The sequence below is a fragment of the Nerophis ophidion genome, unplaced genomic scaffold, assembly GCF_033978795.1.
Source record: "Nerophis ophidion isolate RoL-2023_Sa unplaced genomic scaffold, RoL_Noph_v1.0 HiC_scaffold_46, whole genome shotgun sequence".
Classification (NCBI taxonomy): Eukaryota; Metazoa; Chordata; class Actinopteri; order Syngnathiformes; family Syngnathidae; genus Nerophis; species Nerophis ophidion.
The window spans coordinates 193,760-217,178 of NW_026906968.1; the positions used below are offsets into that span (position 1 = coordinate 193,760).

A 23,419-nucleotide genomic window follows, 5' to 3' on the forward strand; every position below is an offset into this window, starting at 1 on the left:
CTACTGACATTTGAAATCTTCTTAGTTGTAGGGACGGCGTGGCGCAGTGGGAGAGTGGCCGTGCGCAACCTGAGGGTCACTGGTTCAAATCCCACCTAGAACCAACCTTGTGTCCTGAGCAAGACACTTCACCCTTGCTCCTGATGGGTGCTGGTTGGCGCCTTGCATGGCAGCTCCCTCCATCAGTGTGTGAATGTGTGTGTGAATGGGTAAATGTGGAAGTAGTATCAAAGCGCTTTGAGTACCTTGAAGGTAGAAAAGCGCTATACAAGTACAACCCATTTATCATTTATTTAGTGAGCCAATGTCAAGTACTTTATTGACGGTCCCTTAAACTAAAGCACTTGTCAGCAGGGACTGACAGACGTGGCATGAGTTTTCAGTGCCGGGAACAAACAGTCAGCCTGGCTGTATGTTGAATGTCTGTTGAATATCCAATTTGAAACTCATTTGACCTCTGTTTGGCATTTGGAGATCACTCCAGCAGCACTGAGAGCAGTCTGAGTCAAACTACCTTTAGGTAAATGTTGCAATTGTCAATGCCAACAAAGAAATGGACTCAAAAAAACGCTATAAAAGTTATGGTAGCTTGATGCTAATATAGATTGGCTTAGCTATTGACATGCTACTGGTTAGCATTAGCAATTTCTCATGACGTTAACACCCACAAAATGAGGTAATAAAAACTATAACTAAGATGAATGTTAGAATCAAACAGCTGGTGCATAATAAATCCAATATTCACAGTATTAACACTTTTTTGGGCGCAACAAAACACATTATGCATTTACACTACAGCCATCTAGCGTACTGGACTTGCAAATGTAAATAAAGCTACATGTAAATGATGATATGAAAACCAAAAAAAACAAAGGGTAGCAAAAGGACCACAGTTATCAATAATAATCTTGTTTTTAAATGTTGCAATACAAATTTATCACAAACAATCAATATTATTAACTCACACAAAAGTACCAAGAAGTCGTGCTGTTGAGGCTTGGTATTGATTTGGAGGTAGCGGAACACTTGATGCATATAATTCCGGTTGAACTTCCGGTTCCGGGTCAACGTGAATGACTGCTCGCTGACTGCTCTTGTTGCAAAAAAGCTAAGTATCGTTCTATTTGTGTGCTTTTAACTGTTTTGCAGCTTTATTTGCAAATCACCCGATCTCTGTCTCACCACTCCGCCCTCAGCTAGCTAGCTGCTAAGCTAACGAGGCTAGCGGAGAAAGGCAGCACCGGTCTGAAGGAAGCTACTCCCCCGCCACCGTGACCACCACTTCCCCAAGACAGCTGGCACTCCACTTGGCGACGGAAAGTTTCTGTGAGTATGGCTTCCTGCGCTTCGTGCACTTTACTCATGGATAGGTCAGGGGGGTCGCCAGACATATTTCACTGGGGCACGTGCCCCACTGTTGATCTGCAGTGCCAGAGAACACTTGTTCGTTTTTGTGATAGGGATACAAAATAAACAGTTTATTTTATGAATGTATGCAAAGTAAATCTCTGTGGGATGATGTACAATATTGGCTTTTGCTTGACACTCCAAACTTTGACTGATATTGATGTTTTGGGGATGTTAAAATAAAGCAAAAAAACATAAAAAATATTCAAAACACAATACTGGATTTATTTAATATATCCACAAATGTAAGTAAAAACAAAACCATCCTTCCACAAATAATTCAGTCATTTTCTCTCACTTTTATATTACATAAAGGTCTGGGGACATACATATATAACAATCACAACACAATCATCATAATACAGAGTAAAAAATATAATGAATAAAATAGATTAAAGAGACCCAACAGATGATTCAAAAAGTCACACATTTTAAAATTGTATTGTTGAAATGATGTATAAAGTAAATAATAATATGCTTCCTGAAGTGGTCCAGAAGATATTTCAGATGTGAACCAGTACATATGTATATCATATAAAGGTGATAATCTATGGGATTATTAACAATTACAAATACAAATATGTAATACTTCAATATTTCATATGAATAAGTCTAAAATTATATCTGGAATATACAGAATATATATATACACACACACATATAAAATGTTTATTGCATGTAAAATATTTCCCGTACTATTTACTCCCACCTTTTTACTTAAATTGTTCTGTCCATTTTTTAATAAAAGTACACAATGTTGCATATTAATGTATGTGCTTGACTGAAAAAAGCACAAATATAAAATATCTAATCTATAAATGTAGAAGCATATTAAACAGATTGTTAGACAAACAACAATGTCACACATGTTATATGTGCTGATGTTGTTAGAAAGTCAAAATGAAAGTCTGGACAGTTTATTTCAAATCCTGCAGTTTCATTTGCTGCTGCTGTTCTCACCAGCACACTTGTGTTTCTTACACTGGTACTTAGAAGACAATCTTTCACCACACACACTGCAACTCAACACTTTCTCTCCTGGGTGTCTTCTCATGTGTGCTACAAGGGTCGATCGGTCACAAAAGCTTCTGTTGCAGATTGAACAGGAATGTGATTTTTCACCAGTGTGTGTTCTCATGTGTACTTTCACATCTGTACATGTTGTAAAACCTTTACCACAGATTGAACAGGAAAAAGGCTTTTCACCAGTGTGTGTTCTCATGTGTCTTTTCAAATGATGATTTACAAGAAAACGTTTACCACAGGTTGAACAGGAAAAAGGTTTTTCACCAGTGTGTGTTCTAATGTGTACTTTCAAATTGTGACTTACAAGAAAACGTTTACCACAGGTTGAACAGGAAAAAGGTTTTTCACCAGTGTGTGTTCTAATGTGTCTTTTCAAATCGCGACTTTCTACAAAACCTTTACCACAGATTGAGCATGAAAAGGGTTTTTCTCCAGTCTGTGTTCTCATGTGTCTTTTCAGACGACAATGGTATTTAAAGGTTTTGTGACAGAGAGAAGATGTGAAGTGAGTGTTGTCAGTGTGACATGTCTTATCATCTTTAGAGTCTTCATCATCAGTGTCAGGAGAGTGTGACGTTGTGTCCTCACTATCTGATAGTGGAGCTAAGAGCTTGTCTGCTTGTGATCCTCCACAGTGGTCTCCATCAGCTTCTGTTGTCATGTGTTGTGTTGAGCTGCTGCTTGGAGGCTCCCCCCCTCCCCTCTCCTCACTTTCACCTTTCACCTCATCATCTTCACTCTTCACAGGGACACCAGTCACTGGGAACTCCTCCAACCATTTAGGCTGACTGATGCCCTCTTCCTCCTCTTCCTCTCTAATGTGCGGCGGCTCTTGGAACTATTCTTCCTTTTTAAAGCAGGGGGTCAGTGGGTCCTCCTCTTCCTTTTTAATGTGAGCGGTCAGCAGGTTCTTTTGCTCCTTAAAGTGAGGGGTCAGTAGGTCCTCCTCTTCATTTTTGATGTGTAAGATGAGTGGGTCCTCCGTTTGCCCTTTAATGTGAAGGGTCAGTTTAACATTATGGGTCTGTGGCGTCTCAACTTCCTCTTTAATGTGGGGGGACTGTGGCTCCTCTTCCTGCTCACGAAAAAAATGTTCTTCTTCGACATCTACGGGACGGGAGAAAACAAACATTCTTTAGAAAAGACCAGCTTTGCTCAGTCACATGAGACATTGTCCTGCACCAACATATGATCTCTCAATCTCATCAGTTTCATATAAAAACATCCTAAAAGTCATTCCTGCAATCCTTAATGGTAGACGCCATACGTAAAAGTGTGCTGTTCTCCCTCTGAATAAGTCATACACACACAGGAAATAATTTACCACATGCCAGCCTCCATGCAGTAGTACTAGTGATGAGCTCCCCCTGCTGGTGGACAATAATAACAATGATTTTCACAATCATTTTTAGAGACATGTCTGCTCTAAAAATAGCATGAGCATAGTCAACATCCATCCATCCATCCATTTTCTACCGCTTGTACTGTTCGAGGTCAAGCATGTTGGCCAAAAAAAGATGACATCTGTTTTGCTTTCATTTAAAAAGCGTCACCACAGTTAAACTGGGAAAAAGTAATCAGATTACTGACTACTCTTTCAAAAGATAACTTGTTTACCTTATTAATAATAGTAATATTAAATTTTTTTTTTGAGTGTTTCTAGACACTCAAATTGCGTTACAGTGAGAACTGAGAAGACATCATTCATGCAGTCCACACATTCAATGTGGTAAGCTACATTTAATTATCATAATAATATTAAGTAGATGAAGAAATTCCTGAAAGAATTGTGTTTGAATGCTCCAATGCTGAAGTTGAACTGAAAGGTTGACAGAATGTAGTATGAATGTAAGAATAGTTTGAATGTTGAAGACTTTGAATCTCGGGAAAACCGGGATTTTTTTTAAGTTCATAAAACAAACATGCTTTTTTGTCCTGACTCAGAGGAATGTTTTGACAGTGGAACGGTTGAAATGGGTTGAACAATGTGAAAGGAGTCATTGCACTAAAGAAGGTTGGAAATAAGGTTACAAAAAAACGGGAATTCTTGGAAATTTGTTGAATGTGGAAAACTGGTTGTTTGAATTTCCAGGATGAATTGAATGTGTTGAAGGAGGAATGGTTTGAAACATGTGGAAATTGTGGAAATTTGAAAAATGGATTATTAATTTTGAATGGGGAAAATGTCCCTAACAACGGGGAATTCCAGAAAATCAGGGAATTTCTTTTAATAAGTGTTGAAAGGGAGCACACAATTCCTGAACACACTGAATATTTTGAAGTTGGAACGCTTTGAATCAGATGAAAAATGTGGGAGTTGTGGAACTTTTATTTTGTTCCTTTCAATGGGAATTTCATGGAAATTTTGGAGAATTACGGGGAAAGCGGGATTTTTTTTGAAAATGCTAAAAAAAAATGTGAATGTTCTGAATGAGTTGAAATGGGGGGTGTTGGAATTTTTCAAATCGGTTGAGAAATGTTGAAGTCGTAACATACTTGATTGAGAAATAATTTTGGGGAATTCCTTGAATTTCGAGAAAACTGGGAATTTTTCCAATTAAAAAAAAAACTTTGTTTTCTGTCCGGATTAAAAGGATTGATTTGACAGTGTGGAATAGTTTGAAGGTAGAATTGTTTGAATCGGTTGAAAAATGTGGAAATGGTGGCATTTTGAAAATTGGCTAATTAATTTTGAACGGGGAAAAATGTCACAGAAAACGTGGAATTCTGGGAATTTTTGGAATTGGTCAAGGAAACCCCGTGATTACCGAATAGGCTGAACAGTTTGACAATGGTGAATCAGATGAAAAATGTTGGAGATGTGGAACTTTGGAAAACGTACCATTATTTTCAATGAGAATTTCATTAAAATTTGGGAAAATCGAAATACTTTTAGAAAATGCTAAAATATATGAATGTTTTGAATGAGTTGGAATTTTTCAAATCGGTCAAAAAATGTTGCAGTAGTAACATTTTTTTGTTGTGAAATAGTATTATGGAATTTCTGGAATTTTGGGAAAATCAGGAATTTTTCCAGAGAAAAAAAAAAGTTTTTTGTCCTCATTAGGAAGAATTATTTGCTGATGGAACGGTTGAAGTGGTTCTAAAAATGTGGTCAACACAAAAAAAGGAGAAAAAATGGTTTGAAAAAAAGGAAATTCTGGGTATTCTTGGAAATGTTTTGAACTTGGAAAAATGATAGTTTGAATGTCCAGGTTAAGTGAAATTTGTTGAAGATGGAATGATTTGAATCACTTGAAAAAAGTGGAAATGGTGGAAGTTTGAAAAACAGCCAATTCATTTTGAATTGGAAAAATGACTAAGCACTTATTTATTCTTGTTTCAAGCTACTTTAGTGGCTAGCTTAGCTCTTAGCTTGCCCGTCCTTTGTGTGTAACATGTTTAGCCATGTTCTACAGTCCTTCAGTGATAATACTACCTGTAGGAAATGTAATGTATTTGCTGCAATGGAGGATGGTTGAAGGTGTGATGGAAGAAGACACAGTTTGCTGTCGTGACAACTAATTCCTCTGCTCGGCCAACTGAACATCAAAAATACAAATCAGCGGTTAAAAATCTGGACGTTTGGGGTCTTTGTGAGTGGAAAAAATGTAATTTCACAATTTTGCGATACAAGAAGACCTGGCAATAATGTCCCATACTAAATCGGGGTTTGAAGATTTGATGGGCATGAAGGCCTAGTAGTACAAAGTTTAGTTTCTACACAGTTTGGTGAATATATGTATGTAAGTAAAAATGCCTGCGATGAGGTGGCGACTTGTCCAGGGTGTACACCACCTCTGTTGTGATCCGATTCCCGGATCACATCATTTGTCTATATTTGAGTCTTTTGTGTTTCTTGTTTATGGTTTGATTCTTCCGATTCTTAGTTCGTGCACTTCCTAGTTTGTATTGGTCACCATAGCGACTTCATTTGTTCCAACTGCACTGGTGCCCGGCGCACACCTGTCTTTGATGACCATTTCTGTATTTATACCTGCCTTTGTTCGGTCTGAGTTCTTCACTTGCTTTATGCAACACTCACGTTTGGTTAAGTTTGTCCTGTTCTGGCTTGCTACGTTCCTTCTTAGCTTCTGTGCGCTCGACACACGCTTCTGTGGACTTTTTACTCAGTGTTAGCGTTTAGCCTAGCTCCCGGTGAGTTGCACGCGCTTTCTTTTGCCTTTGTATCAGTGTTCTTTTATTATTTTATATATTAAATCCAGCTCCTACCTGCTAACTTGCTTGTCTGGTCCCGTGCATCTTGAGTTGACATCCCCACGCATCACAATGTGTTCCGAACGTGACAACCTCCTGCCTGATTGCAGCTGAGATAGGCTCCAGCGACCCCCGGGTGGAAAATAGATGGATGGATGGAAGAACAATTCATCTGTTGACTGTTGTCTTATGTCACTTTTGTTAAACTAAAATATACCTTTGTACAAATTTAAAACGATCGCAATGCTAATTTTTGTTAGCCTATCAATGTGGTCGTCCATTGTAGGTTAGCATTAAGCTAGTGGCGCAAAAGCCAACTTTTTTCCTTTATGGTTGTATTGTTTTTTGTTTTTTTTAGGTTTATACCAAACTGTATTGTTGATTGAACAAGATTGTTACATGTATGTGCAAGTCTTTTGCAGGCTCCTCAAACACACGGCGGAGAGAGCGTGGCGTCACTCCGGTGGGTGTACGGATGTGTCCAAGGTACGTAGACACAGAAAACTCCCCCACAATGGTAATAAACGTCCTCGTCCTCTACACGTCACAACGACTATTACTGTGAAACATGCAACCGTCCCGTCCTTGAGGCGCCCATTTCTAGCGCATCCAGACGATGTTTATCCTTGAATAAAGAATCAAAGATGTATTTTATACGACGTAAATATTTCAAAGTGGAGAACAAAAATAAGACTGACTTATTAGCGTCCTGCTCACTTCTTTCTTCGTCGAAGTGCTTTCACGACAGTTAGCACACTTGATGTTAAAAGGCAGTGGGATATATATGAGCAGTACTGCCTTGTAACATCAAGTGTGCTAACTGTCGTGACAGCACTTTGACGGAGAAAAAAAAGACAGGACGCTTATAAGTCAGTCTTATTATTTGTTCTCCAGTTTGCAATATTTACGTCATATAAAATACATCTTTGATTCTTTATTTAAAGGCCTACTAAAACCCACTACTACCGACCATGCAGTCTGATAGTTTATATATCAATGATGAAATATTAACACTGCAACACATGCCAACACGGCCTTTTTAGTTTACTAAATTGCAATTTTAAATTTTGTGGATGCCCATAATATTGTTTGTGTGTTTGTCCTATAATAATGTTTATTTTGTGTATGTCCTATAATCATGTTTATTGTGTGTATGTCCTATAATCATGTTCGCGTATAAAAATATCATAGTTAAAGGTCAGTTATTTTCATGTTGTTGCTGACACTTAAACGTGTTCTCTTAAACCAGGGCACTTTTTTTTTTTAAATGGAGATTTAATTGGATTTTTCTTATATTAATTTCAAGGCTTTTAATTTTGTTATTGTCTCAAAAGCCCTCTCTCTTAGTTTGGGATCCTATAATACAAAACCTACTTGTCTTTCTTGTTGGTACCTGTTTTTGTGTATTTGGATTCAGGAATGATCTTTTTTTAGAATGCTTTTTGATCCGAAACGATACAGTTAGTTAAAAATTCAGTGCATCAAAATTCAGTAAAAAAATGCAGTGCTGAAAAATGTACTGCTTCAAAAAGCAAGACTCACTTCTGTTAAAAGAAGACTGTCAGCCAATGAGGTGTCAAGTTTGAAGTCATGTGACACGGGTCTTGCAAAACAGCACAAACAAGGCAATTAACTTTGCTGCCTGGGGATAATACAACATAATTAACACTTAAATGCTGCCTGCTGGTTGTTTTCAAACTATAGAAATGATTCCAATGGTTCAAATCTGCACTTTTGAGTTAGTAGGTATCATGGCATGCAGTTCAAGTGACTGTGAGCAGCAGTTGGTGCTGGATGATGATGTTCAAGTAAACGTAAGGAAGAAGACACAAGCGCTGTTTCAAGCCTTTGAGCATCCACTCGGCGCAGACGTGATCCCATCTACAAATATTGCCACATGCTAATTTAGCCGCTATCAAACAACAACCAGCCCGTCACTGCTGATTTCATTTCAACAATTAAAAATAGGAACTTGATAGTAAATAAAGCAACGTTTCCACTGCTGGACGCTGTGTTCAATGGTGACGATTATGCTTGAACGTTTAGGGACGTGCTGTAATGAAATAAATCAAACATATTCCAGTGGTGGTGGTCAATGTCACTACTCCATAGGTACTGGAAGACTACGTCACTTCCTAGACTAGATTATGCTTGAACGTTTAGGGACGTGCTGTAATGAAATAAATCAAAGATATTCCGGTGGTGGTGGTCAATGTCACTACTCCATAGGTACTGGAAGACTACGTCACTTCCTAGACTAGATTATGCTTGAACGTTTAGGGACGTGCTGTAATGAAATAAATCAAACATATTCCGGTGTTGGTGGTCAATGTCACTACTCCATAGGTACTGGAAGACTACGTCACTTCCTAGACTAGATTATGCTTGAACATTTAGGGATGTGCTGTAGTGAAATAAATCAAAGATATTCCGGTGGTGGTGGTCAATGTCACTACTCCATAGGTACTGGAAGACTACGTCACTTCCTAGACTAGATTATGCTTGAACGTTTAGGGACGTGCTGTAATGAAATAAATCAAACATATTCCGGTGGTGGTGGTCAATGTCACTACTCCATAGGTACTGGAAGACTACGTCACTTCCTAGACTAGATTATGCTTGAACGTTTAGGGACGTGCTGTAATGAAATAAATCAAACATATTCCGGTGTTGGTGGTCAATGTCACTACTCCATAGGTACTGGAAGACTACGTCACTTCCTAGACTAGATTATGCTTGAACATTTAGGGACGTGCTGTAGTGAAATAAATCAAAGATATTCCGGTGGTGGTGGTCAATGTCACTACTCCATAGGTACTGGAAGACTACGTCACTTCCTAGACTAGATTATGCTTGAACGTTTAGGGACGTGCTGTAATGAAATAAATCAAAGATATTCCGGTGGTGGTGGTCAATGTCACTACTCCATAGGTACTGGAAGACTACGTCACTTCCTAGACTAGATTATGCTTGAACGTTTAGGGACGTGCTGTAATGAAATAAATCAAACATATTCCGGTGTTGGTGGTCAATGTCACTACTCCATAGGTACTGGAAGACTACGTCACTTCCTAGACTAGATTATGCTTGAACATTTAGGGACGTGCTGTAGTGAAATAAATCAAAGATATTCCGGTGGTGGTGGTCAATGTCACTACTCCATAGGTACTGGAAGACTACGTCACTTCCTAGACTAGATTATGCTTGAACGTTTAGGGACGTGCTGTAATGAAATAAATCAAAGATATTCCGGTGGTGGTGGTCAATGTCACTACTCCATAGGTACTGGAAGACTACGTCACTTCCTAGACTTACACATTTTTAACAAAGGTGATTTTGAAACCTCACATTCTGTGATATTTGAAAATGTATAAGCACTAACTACATATTCAGTGTTTTGTATAGGAACTAACTTACCTTGGAGTGAAAGGGAACAAGAATATAAACATGATTTAAAAAATCAGGGAGTATTATGGCCACGATTTCAATCACTTTCACTCTTCTGTCATTGCAATGAATGACGCGAGGGGGCGCAATTGACTCCCATCATGTGACTTATTTTTGAAATGCTGATGGTTTTTTTTAAACAAGCCACTTATTTTTAAATGATCAGTATGTCATCTTTTATATGACATTGTTATTCAAATAAAGATTGCAAAAAAGAAAACTATGGTAGTGACAACATGCAGGAACATAACTGACTCAAAACAAGTAAAAAGGAAGTTAAAAAGTTAAAGTGGCAATGATTGTCACACACACACTATGTGTGGTGAAATGTGTCCTCTGCATTTGACCCATCCCCTTGATCACCCCCTGGGATGTGAGGGGAGCAGTGGGCAGCAGCGGTGCCGCGCCCGGGAATCATTTTTAGTGATTTAACCCCCAATTAAAAACCCTTGATGCTGAGTGCCAAGCAGGAAAGGAATGAGTCCCATTTTTATAGTCTTTGATATGACTCGGCCGGGATTTGAACTCACAACCTACCGAGTGACGTTGTCTTTGTGCACGCATACATTGATCATGTCTTCCTGAACCAATCGTGCATTCTAAAACTGTGGTAGTTGTACCACTAGTGGTACACGGGCATCACCTAGTGGTACGCCAAATATTATTTCATTATTTAGTACAGTGTTTTATTTTCTTACATTCAAACACAGTGTTACTGTTCAAACTGTGTGTAATGTTACAGTAACTAAGAATATCAAATATACTTGTTAAATAATGTGCCTTCTGTGTTTTTTATGAATAATTAAGGCCTACTATGCTACTGTACTTTAATGCTGTTCATGATGGTGGTACTTGGAAATCCAAGTATTTTCTGAGGTGGTACTTGGTGAAAAAAGTTTGACAACTACTGATGTAGTGAAGTTGTAAACTACATTGGCAGCCACCATTTTGTTATACCCAAACGGCGCCTGCTCATACATCGCGCTTCCAACGAGACCCCCCCCCCCCGAGTAAAAAGGTTCCACAACTGTTCACGTTATACCCATCCATCCATTTCTACCGCTTATTCCCTTTGGGGTCACGGGGGGAGCTGGTGCCTATCTCAACTACAATCGGGCGGAAGGCGGCGTACACCCCGGACAAGTCGCCACCTCATCGCAGGGCCAACACAGATAGACAGACAACATTCACACTCACATTCACGGACTAGGCACCATTTAGTGTTGCCAATCAACCTATCCCCAGGTGCATGTCTTTGGAGGTGGGAGGAAGCCGGAGTACCCGGAGGGAACCCACGCATTCACGGGGGAACATGCAAATTTCACAAAGGGATTGAACCCTGACTACTCAGGACCTTCGTTTTGTGAGGCAGACGCACTAACCCCTCTTCCACCGTGAAGCCCTCACATTATACCATCTCATCTTATTGTCCATCATGTGAATGTTTGAAGTGGAACTAAATGTGATCTCTGAAAGGGGTACACATTATTTCCAAAGCAGGGCCCCCATCCACATATACAATACTACTACATATCTGATGAAAAACAACATTATTTTTGTTTTTTTAATCATAAGTGTGCCAAATCACCTCTATTTGAACATTATCTAATGCAGGGGTGTGCAAAGTGCGGCCCGCAGCTAATTGTTTACCGGCCTGCCACACATTCTGCTTAAATTGTAAAATTGATAGTATTGCAAAAATTAAAAAAAAAAAAACATCTAAAAAATGTGGAATGAGGTGAAATCTAATGAGAAAAAGTGGCAATGTTGACACAAAGCTGCCATGCAGGCAGTTTTTTTTCCCTTTTGTCTTTATTTTCTTTTTTTTTCCATTGCTCAAAAAAAAGGACAAAAAAAAAATCTGTCATAATGAATTATTACTTAAAAATTATCATTTTAAAATGTTTTATGTGGAAAAAATATTGCGTATGTTTTGTGGTTGCCATATAAAAACATCAAAGTTTTGACAAAAGAGCATAAAATAAACAAAATAATAGTTCAAACTTAAAATCAACAGATATATCGGAAGTTGATCTTGAAATTTAAGTGTTTAAAGTTTAAAAAAAAAACGAATAAAAATGCATCATTTTATGAATGGGGAACGTTTCGGATCTCAATTATATTTAGTAGGATTTTATTTAACTTTTCACTGTGATTACTCAAAAAAATTAAATAATTCAAATCAATGATGTCCTGCATTATTGATCTTTGAGAGGTTTAATTGCTAAATAAAGGAACTCTCGTGAAGGAATCAATAAAGTCCTATCCATCTATCTATCTATTTATATATCTATCAATCTAAATACTTCATAGTTCAGTTTTCCTATAAAAAACTAAGTTGTCTTTGACAGAAAAGGCATAAAACCTTATTTGTTTTACTTTATATCAACCTCAAGTTGATATAGAGATTTACTGTAAGCATTAAATAAAAAATAATAATAATTTGACTTATTTTTAACATTTTACTGACTGAGGCCCTTTATGCTCCCCAGGAGCCCTAAGGATTAAAATAAAATCCATATATTTTGTTATGGTTTGAAAATGAAAAATATCAAAATGGCCCCTGCATGCTAACATTTTTCCGTGTTCGGCCCTCTGTGGAAAAAGTTTGGACACCCCTGATCTAATGGAAATGACTGCTGCAAACACGTCATGTTCATGATGAAATATAAAGTTAGTAAAGATGTGAGAGTAAGAAGTAAACAAACCTGTTCTGTGTAACACAACTTGAGCTTTCTTGAAAACAGCCTCCAATAGTTGACGTAGTCTCTCGTTCTCTTCTTTTGTTCGAGAAAGTTCCTCTTTGTACTCTGCTATCGTTCTTTCACACATTTTCACACAACAAAGTTCCTCCTCATACTTTTCTATCGTTCTTTCGCACATTTCCACACAATCACAACACTTTACACTCACACTTGATCTTAACTAAGCGATGTGTTGATCAAATCCGCGTCTCTTTGTTAGCGGCTAACAAGCTAAGCTAACTAGCATGCTAAGCTAATTGGCGCGCTCAAACAACTATCAAGCTAAGCGGGCCTAATAATCTCCAAATTGGGCTGAGACGAGTGGAGTTTATCCTGACACGGAAGATGAATAAAGTGTAGTTAGTAGCAATGTGAGGAGATGTGCCGAGGCTTAGAAGCGTGTGTGGAGAAAAGGAGGACTTTGCCGCAAAGCGCATGTCTTCCAAGCATGCGTCCGTAGGGGCGGGGCCAAAGAGTCATAGTTGTGATGTTTTGAGCGAGGGAGTTTTCAGAACTACACTACCCAGCATGCAACACTGGTGACGAGCATGCGCGGTAGCCCCGTGAAGTGGTGTCGTATGTCGCCATGCAGACAGCTAGAATGTGGTTATGAGCACGCTGTGTGAGTCAACGTTGAACACGCCTCGTCTGCATTTATTACAATTAGACAGGCAACACAATAAGCGCATTAAAAACAGTACTAGTTAATTATTTTCATACATACATGATTTAAAGGCCTACTGAAATTAAATGTTCTTATTTAAACAGGGATAGAAGTTCCATTCTATGTGTCATACTTGATCATTTCGCGATATTGCCATATTTTTTACTGAAAGGATTTAGTAGAGAACATCCACGTTAAAGTTCGCAACTTTTGGTCGCTAATAAAAAAGCCTTGCCTTTACCGGAAGTAGCAGACGATGTGCGCGTGATGTCACGGGTTGTAGGGCTCCTCACATCCTCACATTGTTTATAATCATAGCCTCAAGCAGCAAGAGCTATTCGGACCGAGAAAGCCATGATTTCCCCATTAATTTGAGCGAAGATAAAAGATTTGCGGATGAGGAAAGTTAGAGTGAAGCACAAAAAAAAAAGCAACAGATCCGGCCGGCAGCAGTGGCAGGGTTTCAGATGTAATCAGACACATTTACTAGGATAATCCTGGAAAATCCCTTATCTGCCTATTTGTGTTAATAGTATTTTAGTGAGATTCTAAAGTCATACCAGAAAGTTTGATGGCTGTGGTGAACGCCAGTGTCTCTGAGAGGAGCCAAGATCACAACTGCCTTTTTGACAGCTGCAGGAGGAGGTCCCATAATCCACTGAAGTCTCCGGTAAGAGCCGACTTAATATCACAATTTTCCCATCCGAAAACTTGCTGGTTGATGTAGAGAAACATGTTCGCTTGACCGCTCTGTGTTAAAGCTTCACAACAAACAAATAAACACCGGCTGTGTTTCAGTGCTAAAGGCAGCTGCAATCCACCGCTTTCCACCAACAAAATTCTTAATTATAGTCTCCCTTATTACTTGTACAAAATGCAAAAGATTCAGCAACACAGATGTCCAAAATACTGTGTAATTATGCAATGAAAAGAGACAGCTTTTAGCCGTGTGTGGTGCTGGGCTAATATGTTCGCTACAACACGAGACGTCACAAAACACGCGTCATCATTCCGCGACTTTTACAACAAGAAACTCCGCGGAAAATTTAAAATTGTAATTTAGTAAACTAAACCGGCCGTATTGGCATGTGTTGCAATGTTAAGATTTCATCATTGATATACAAACTATCAGACTGCGTGGTCGCTAGTAGTGGCTTGTAGGCCTTTAATTATTTTCAAACATACATGATTTAAAGTAAAATACGGTTTATATATTTGAAATATCATTTGTTGCCATGTTTTGTGTGGGCACCATGAAAACAGACATTTTGAATGGTTTGTTCACGACTTGCCCATCACTATGACTCGTTGGCCCCGCCCCTAAGTGACGCATGCGTGGAGGATATGTTCTTCGCAGCAAAGTCCTCCTTTACTCCACACACGCTTCTAAGCCTCGGCACATCTACTAACTACACTTTATTCATCCTCCGTGTCAGCATCAACTCCACTCATCTCACTCAACTTTGGACATTATTAGAAACATCAAGTTGTGTTACACAGAACAGGTTTGTTCACTTCTTACTCTCACATCTTTACTAACTTTATATTTTATCATTAACATGAAAATGATGTGTTAAAATAATTTGATCAGTATGTGTACTCAGACACATGATTGTTATTGTGTTATTAATGTGATTATCAGACAGAAGTCATTTCCTCCATTCATCACTCGTCTTCCGTGGGGTCGCGGGGACAGCAGCCTAAGCGGAGAAGCCCAGACTTCCCTCTCCCCAGCCACTTCGTCAAGCGTTTCCCATTCATCACATTTGCTATGAGGAACTTTATTATTAATATATTCTGTTCTTGTTACTTGGGGCGGTATAGCTCAGTTGGTAGAGTGGCCGTGCCAGCAACTTGAGGGTAACAGGTTCGATCCCAGCTTCTGCCATCCTAGTCACTGCCATTGTGTCCTTGGGCAAGACACTTTACCCACCTGCTCCCAGTGCCACCCACATTGTTTTAAATGTAACTTAGATATTGGGTTTCATTCACTATGTAAAGCGCTTTGAGTCAGTAGAGAAAAGCGCTATATAAATATAATTCCCTTCACTTCACATGATATCTTGTTATTCTATTTTCTAATTTCAAGGGGAACTGCACTTTTTGGAATCATTCACAGTCCCTATGTAAGTTAAAGTTAAGTTCCCAACGGTAGTCACGCACTAGGTGTGGTGAAATGATCCTCATCCCCAAGTTCACCCCCTGGGAGGTGAGGGCAGCGGAGGCCGCACTCGGGAATCATTTGGTGATTTAACCCCCAACCCTTGATGCTGAGTGCCAAGCAAGGAGGCAATGGGTCCTGTTTTTATAGTCTTTGGTATGACTCGGCCAGGATTTGAACTCACGACTCTCCAGTCTGAGGGCAGACACTCTAACCCAAGGGAATAGGTTTGATTTTGAGATTGGTGGGGACACAAAAGTGCTCCAAGGCAGCACTCTGTGAAAGTTTACTTTTTTTTTACATTAGCAATCATAATTTCACATCATGCAGATGTTATATAGGTACAGCAACTAAAATGAAAGCAAGGGAGACAACTTGGAAGAGTTCTCAGCTTTCCTCTTTAGTGTAGGGCTGTAGTGCAAGTGTGCATCATACTGTCAATCAACATAGCCTACTGTCCATCAACAACATCAGAAATACATTCATGCAATACAACATTGTAAATGAACATAAATTACTGTAATAATCTTTTCCCCAACTTGTGTTTAAATCACTCACAATTTTTCCCTTCAACTACTTCTTTCTATTGCTGCTTTTGTACTATAAATATGTTTGTCACTAATACTCCAATACAAGCAGATTAGTGTCCACTGGTTGTTCCTATTGGAAAGAGCCAAACACATGCCTCCGCCGCTCTGTAACAGAAATGAACTGCTGGCCAAAAATATGTTGATGCATGACAGATACATTAAGGACAATGACCATAGAGCTTGATGGTACAGTTACTGCCTGAGCAAAAAGGCTTTTACTAAATATGAATATTAGTTCATATTAATGAATTATATTTTAGCATTGTAAAATCACATGATCATCTAGTGAGGGTTTATTGTATTTCCACCACTTTGGTATTTTCAAACCGTTGCTCACTTCAACACAAATACATGAAACTAAAAAATAATTTCCAAAACAATACGAAGGTCCTGCAGTCCTGGGTTCAAATCCAGGCTCGGGATCTTTCTGTGTGGAGTTTGCATGTTCTCCCCGTGAATGCGTGGGTTCCCTCCGGGTACTCCGGCTTCCTCCCACTTCCAAAGACATGCACCTGGGGATAGGTTGATTGGCAACACTAAATTGGCCCTAGTGTGTGAATGTGAGTGTGAATGTTGTCTGTCTATCTGTGTTGGCCTTGTGATGAGGTGGCGACTTGTCCAGGGTGTACCCTGCCTTCCGCCCGATTGTAGCTGAGATAGGCGCCAGCGCCCCCCGCGACCCCGAAAGGGAATAAGCGGTAGAAAATGGATGGATGGAAAACGGAAAGGTGAAATCCGGCGATCTGATTGGCTGTTAACCGTGGTTTAAATATTCTAAAGCCTTATCACAGTAGGCTATCACTACGCCTCAGGCACGCATGACTGCTATGAATGGAAGTTGTTGTCATGTATCCATGACAACGGACTGTTGCAGTCCATAGTAAAAGACAGGTGATGTTTTTACGATGTTAAAAAACGGACTAAAGTAGTTGAATTCACACGTTTAAGGTTAACTTTTACCCACGGGGAGGGTCAACTGAAAAAAAGCGGAGGAAAAGACGAGATGCAGAGCTAATTTGGAGCTAACGTCTGGATAGGAGGGACTATTTTATTCCAGTCAGGCTATTTTATTGGATAATCTGTATTTCTGGTTGAATAAAACTACATTAAATTGATTGAGTATTCCTATTTTATAATGCCTTTATTGGTAACCGTTTTATAAAAGCAATATATCACTCCAGTCCATGGTATATGCTCATTATAGCACTCTAAGGGGCGTGACTGGAGTGATATATTGTTTAATTATTCAATATTGTTGAGCCTCTATACACCCTTGAAGTAACTTACAGTTTGACTCCTAAAGAAGTCTCTTATATCCAGTTTTCTTTTCATTGACATCCCTTGAAACCTACAGCACGCACGCACGCAAACAGACACAAACACAATGTAAATCACACCACTGATATTAAAATCCATCTAGCTAACGTGTGCCAGGAACAACAAATGCTGAACATGTTGACAACTTACACTTACTTACAACTTACACTTACTTACAACTTACACTTACTTACAAGTTAGAACTTACAACTTACACCGAGTTGCACTTGTCACGCCAAATTTTTTCCCCCCTACAAAAACCTTCCCCCCCCCCATTTACTTCCGGGGTCATGATTATACAGACGTTTTGTTAACGCTATATTATAAAAATATAACGCTATATTATAAAAATATAACGCTATATTATAAAAATACAGACGTTTTGTTAACATTATATTATAAAAAATACAAATAAAAAAAAATAAAAAAATTTACAAACACAAACTTTGGGATGACGGATTTACTTCCGGGTTTACATTTCCTCATGTTTCCTCTTACGTCATCCCATAGCTTGTGTTTGTAAATTGTTTTTTTTAATTTGTTCAATTTTTTTATTATACAGCGTTAAAAAAAGTCTGTATTTTTATAATACAGCGTTATATTTTTATAATATAGCATTAACAAAACGTCTGTATTAATCATGACCACGGAAGTAAAGGGAGGGGGGAAGGTTGTTGGCGTGACACACTGCCTCTCGTCCGCTCGCTAGCAGCTAGCATGTAGGCTAGCTTTTACAAGCAGGAGTGACAGCAGGGACAGCCAATCACACGTAAGTTAGCCTGAAAGTGGCAACCAATCAGGGAGCGATATTTAGGTTAAGGCGGGACTTCTAGCAGAGACCGACATTTAACCCTTTCTGTGCCATAATCATTGACTAAACATTACGGGCAGCGCTTGTATTGATAGTGACTACACAGTAGCGGCTGGATATTTGTAGGGACGTGTCCCTAGCATCCCTCCCCAATTCTACGCCCTTGGACCTGAGTAGATTCATTCTATATTTGATTGCTTCAGATCAAGTATTATCAGTGTATTTTCTGGAGGGATGTATTTGATGAGAGAAGTGGCAGCCAAGTATTGCTTTTGAATGGAGAATGGCTTCTGAATGGAATGGTGTGGAGGCCAAAGATTGACAGGCCGAGTAGCCAGTGAGAAGGTATATTTTGGAGCTGACAAATTGTAAACAGAGGTCACAACACTGGAAGTATATTAGCCCAGGGGGCGTGGCTAAAGGATAGTTCTAGAATGTGATAGAATGTGCAGTGTGTGTGAGGAAAGGTTCTCTTCTAAGAAGCAGCTGGACAAACAAAGTGTGCTGCTGAGAACCTGCAGGACTGGAAATCAACTCTTTCACTTCAATCTTTATTCGGCCTTGAATAAAAATGATCCTCTTGGATCACATTTTTCAGGACCTTACTCGGCACCAAAACTCTCCAAATCTTGCAAGCAAAAAATGATTTAGTTTAGGAGCCCCGAAGCCAAACATCAAATATTAACTCTTGAAAATGTGAATGATTGTGCCCCTCGCCCCAGATTCACGTATCGCCACCAACATCACCAGCGGCGTCTATCATGACAGGAGGAACGTAAAAGTCTCAAGAAGCCATATTTGAGAGCCAAAAGGAAGTCGGCCATTTTGGTTTCCATCAGCCATGTTGAAGGCAAAAAGGGGTGGTACTTGAACAAACTCCTCCTCGGGACTTTGACCAAACTTTGACCTGATGGCTCGCCACACAACTTTCCACATTTATAACACAGCTCCACAAACTGAGATTGTACTCAGAGTTGGTACAAATGATGATGATGACACCCTGTTGTGCAGAATGGGTCAGTACCTGTTGGTACCCATTGGTGGTGGGCGGAGCCTGGCAGCCAAAACTGCCTCTCGCCATCAACCATCAAGTTGTCTTTACTTCTCTTTAGATGATGGGATCTCCTTGCAAACTGATATGAGGCCTTTAGGTCGGGGTCTGATCATGACTAGTCATTGATATCGACACCAACATCGCCCCCTTGTGGTGCAACATTTTAACAGTCATAACTTCCTTCCACATTCTCCAATCTTCCTGATTTGTTTTATGGTGGGTTAAAATCATCGTCATTCTACATCCTGTACGCAAATACAAAATTACCTTTTTCATACTCGGCACATTTTCTAAAAGAATCTTGTTAATATGCTCAATAAGGTTCTATTCAAATGTAATACAAGTAATACGTAAGACTTTATTTGCACACTTAAGGAGATAAGTTTCCAGGTGAAAAAGATGCCACTTCACTAAAAACATTAATTGTTTATCAATTTATTTTCAATGAATTAATTTAGATCCAGAACACACATTGTTATTTAGCCTATTATATTATAATCATGACTATAATTGAATGTAAGTTTGTGTAAAATAGTTCCACACAACAAAGTGTGAATACATGTTGTAATGTGTGGGGTTGAGTTATAATTGATATAATACAATTAGGTATGGCAAATGCATTTTGTTTACTTGCCAACTATTGAAATTATATTTAATATACATATTGATATGTCATGTAATATGACTTCAACATTACTTATGTTATTATAAGAGTTTATTTGCTAACGAGTTCTACTTGTATTTATTTATTTTTTTTTATTGAACAATTAAACATACATAAACAATTTTAAGGTACTTTAGATGCAATATGACAAAAAAATGTTTCAATATTTTACTCAGCAATATAATAAACATTACTTTAAATCCAATCCTTCTACTAACAAAACCTGTTAAAGAAAGTAAAAGTAAATATGAGAGACTATAACAATAACATTGAATAAAAAAATACACAAATAAATAAACTTGTACATGAACGTACTCATTTAAAACCACTTAAATTATTTCAGTAAATAGAGAAACTTTTGTTTATGACAGCAAATGTTTCACACTTTACAAAAATTGAAATTAATTCATGACACGATTCACGCATGCGTGAATCTACGTCACTTCCTGGACTTGAAATTTGTTTTATGACGGACCTCGTGACATCACATTCTGTGATATTTGAATGTTTTTTTTAATGTTTTGTACAAAATAGATTAAGAGTAAAACAGAACAACAATAAAAACACGTGGAAGGGTAAATTTAAATAAATCAGGCAGTAATATCGCTACAATTTCTAGCACTTTCACTCTTGTCATTGCAATGAATGTCGCAGGGGGGCGCCACTGAACCCCAACATTAAAGCTTTGTTTGATATACTTTCAATTTATTTTTGAAAAACAAGACACTCGTTTATATCATATTGTTATTCAAATAAATATTACAGGTTATAAAAGCATGGTAACAGTGACAGCAGGCAATATCTTATATAGAGCTACCTCTTCGTCCGCTCGGCTGTGACGTCATTTCCAGCTTCCGGGTAAACGGAAAGCAGCAGAACAGGAGGAGAAGGAGAAAGAAGTGTGCAGGACGCTAATAAGTCAGTCTTATTATTTGTTATCCAGTTTATAATATTTACGTCGTATAAAATACATATGTGATTCTTTATTTAAGGATAAAGTGGTCTCGATGCGCTAGAAGCACTGTGCCGCTTCTCGTGCTATCTTTGCTTGTTAGTTAGCTTAGCTTGTTAGCTGCTAACAGAAGACACAGAAGTTATCAACACATCGCTAAGTAGAGATCAAGTGTGAGAGTAAAGTGTTGTGATTGTGTGAAAATGTGCGAAAGAATGATAGCAAAGTATGAGGAGGAACTTTGTCCATCAAAAGAGGAGAAGGAGCGACAACATCAACTACTGGACGCTGTTTTCAAGAAACATCAAGTTGTGTTACACAGAACAGGTTTGTTGACTTCTTACTCTCACATCTTTACCAACTTTATATTTCATTATTTACACTTTTCTGCAATATATTGTGTATAAGAAGTTGTGTTGTCTTGTGAGGATGATGCATTCCGTCTGCTACTTGCAACGTGGTCTTGCAACCACGTGGTTGTCTGTGTTCTGTGGAATGTAACTACTAAAGATGAGGTACATATCCCAGTCCATTTGTACAATAAACTGTCAGTGGTGGAACAAGTCAGAGCCGGGCCGGGCCCCATGACATGGCCCCTAAACCCAAATAATAAAGCTAATTCTACCATCATTTGACAACATACACATGCCTTTCTGGCATGTGTATCTTTAACCAGGTTTTAAAACGTTTGCCAGCCATTTTTGCTGAAAATTTTAATTTTCCCGACATGCATTTATTTTCTCACTTTCACCACAGCATCAACCCGTTCACAGGATGTAGAAAACATATCAAAGGGGATCAGATTTTTTCTTTTAACTGTGCATATCGTTTACAAACCTTATGAGTGACAACAACATGTTTTGTTTTTTATTTTTTATGCATTCTAAGTTTTAAAGAAATGTCAGCAAAATCTTAACTATCCTAGATTTATCAATTGAGTCAATGGGAGCGCCTCGATTCCGCTCACTAAGCCCCCTAAATAAGAATTAGTTGATCAATTTTATATACCCAGAAGTCATTTTTTAATCGCTATCTCTTTAAAACATGCTGTAAAAATGCATATCCTGTGGAAATATGCCTTATAATAGCCACAGACTGGAGGATACATTTTTAATTAGGATACGATTTGAATAAATAATGTAAAGGTTGTATGGAAATTTCCAGTGTGTATCCCCTCTTCTGCCCACCTGTGAGTCCAAAAGGGAAAACAAAAGGGAAAAGGGGAAGAAAAATGGATGGATGGATGGGAAAAAAGCACATCATCGACAGGCCTCAAATTTTTCTTTTTTAAAGGGGAACATTATCAGCAGACCCATGTAAGCGTCAATATATACTTTGATGTTGCAGAAAAAAGACCATATATTTTTTTAACCGATTTCCGAACTCGAAATGGGTGAATTTTGGCAAATTAAACGCCTTTCAGTTTATCGCTTTAGGAGCGATGACGTCATAATGGGACGTCACCTAGGTAACAAAGCCGCCATTTTCATTTTCTCAAACACATTACAAACACAGCGTCTCCGCTCTGTTATTTTCCGTTTTTCGACTGTTTTCTGGAACCTTGGAGACATCATGCCTTGTCGGTGTGTTGTCGGAGGGTGTAACAACACTAACAGGGAGGGATTCAAGATGCGAAAGTGGCAAGAAATCTGCCGCCAGACCCCCATTGAATGTGCCGGAGTGTCTGCACATTTTACCAGCGGTGCTAAGGCAGACATGGCACAGAGATGTATGGATAACCTGCAGATGCATTTGCAACGATAAAGTCAACAAAATCACAATGGTGAGTTTTGTTGATGTTGTTGACTTATGTGCTAATCAGACATATTTGGTCGCATTGTGACTGCCAGCTAATTGATGCTACCATGCTATTTAGGCTAGCTGTATGTACATTTGAAACTATATTTACATCCAGCGTTTCCCTCCACCCACATTTAATGCCAAACAAACACTTACCAATCAACAGATTTAAGTTGATCCATTGTCACAAGATGCGAAACTTCCGATCGTTGGTCTGCACATTTTACCGGCGGTGCTAAGGCAAACATGGCCGAATAGCGTCAATAGTTATTCGCTCAATAGCTTCGGTTTCTTATTCAATTTTGTTTTCGCTATCTGCCTCCATACTCCAACCATCCGTTTCAATACATGCGTAATCTGTGGAATCGCTTAAACCGCTGAAATCCGAGTCTGAATCTGAGCTAATGTCGCTATATCTTGCTGTGGTTTTCGGCATTGTTTGTTTACATTGGCAGCACTGGATGACGTCGCAGGAAAATGGACAGTGGCTTCGAAGATAGCGAAAATAAGGCACTTTAAAGCTTTTTTTAGGGATATTCCGGGACGGGTAACATTTTGAAAAAA

The 23,419-nt window shown here is 38.7% G+C and overlaps 1 protein-coding gene across 3 annotated transcripts in view; it reads left to right on the forward strand.

Moving 5' to 3' along the window:
* Positions 1-23,419, forward strand: part of LOC133546869 (zinc finger protein 391-like) — a 95,903-nt gene that overhangs the window by 68,146 nt on the left and 4,338 nt on the right. Inside the window, exons 1-2 of one of the 3 annotated variants that reach the window (XM_061892716.1) lie at positions 20,944-21,021; positions 21,270-21,382. The exons of 1 other annotated variant lie outside the window; for it this stretch is intronic. In XM_061892716.1, the coding sequence (XP_061748700.1) occupies positions 21,271-21,382 (112 nt within the window). In that variant the 5' untranslated portion in view covers positions 20,944-21,021; position 21,270. Of the gene's footprint in view, positions 1-20,927; positions 21,383-23,419 lie in introns of those variants that run through there. One more of the 3 variants, XM_061892714.1, reaches the window with a different exon arrangement.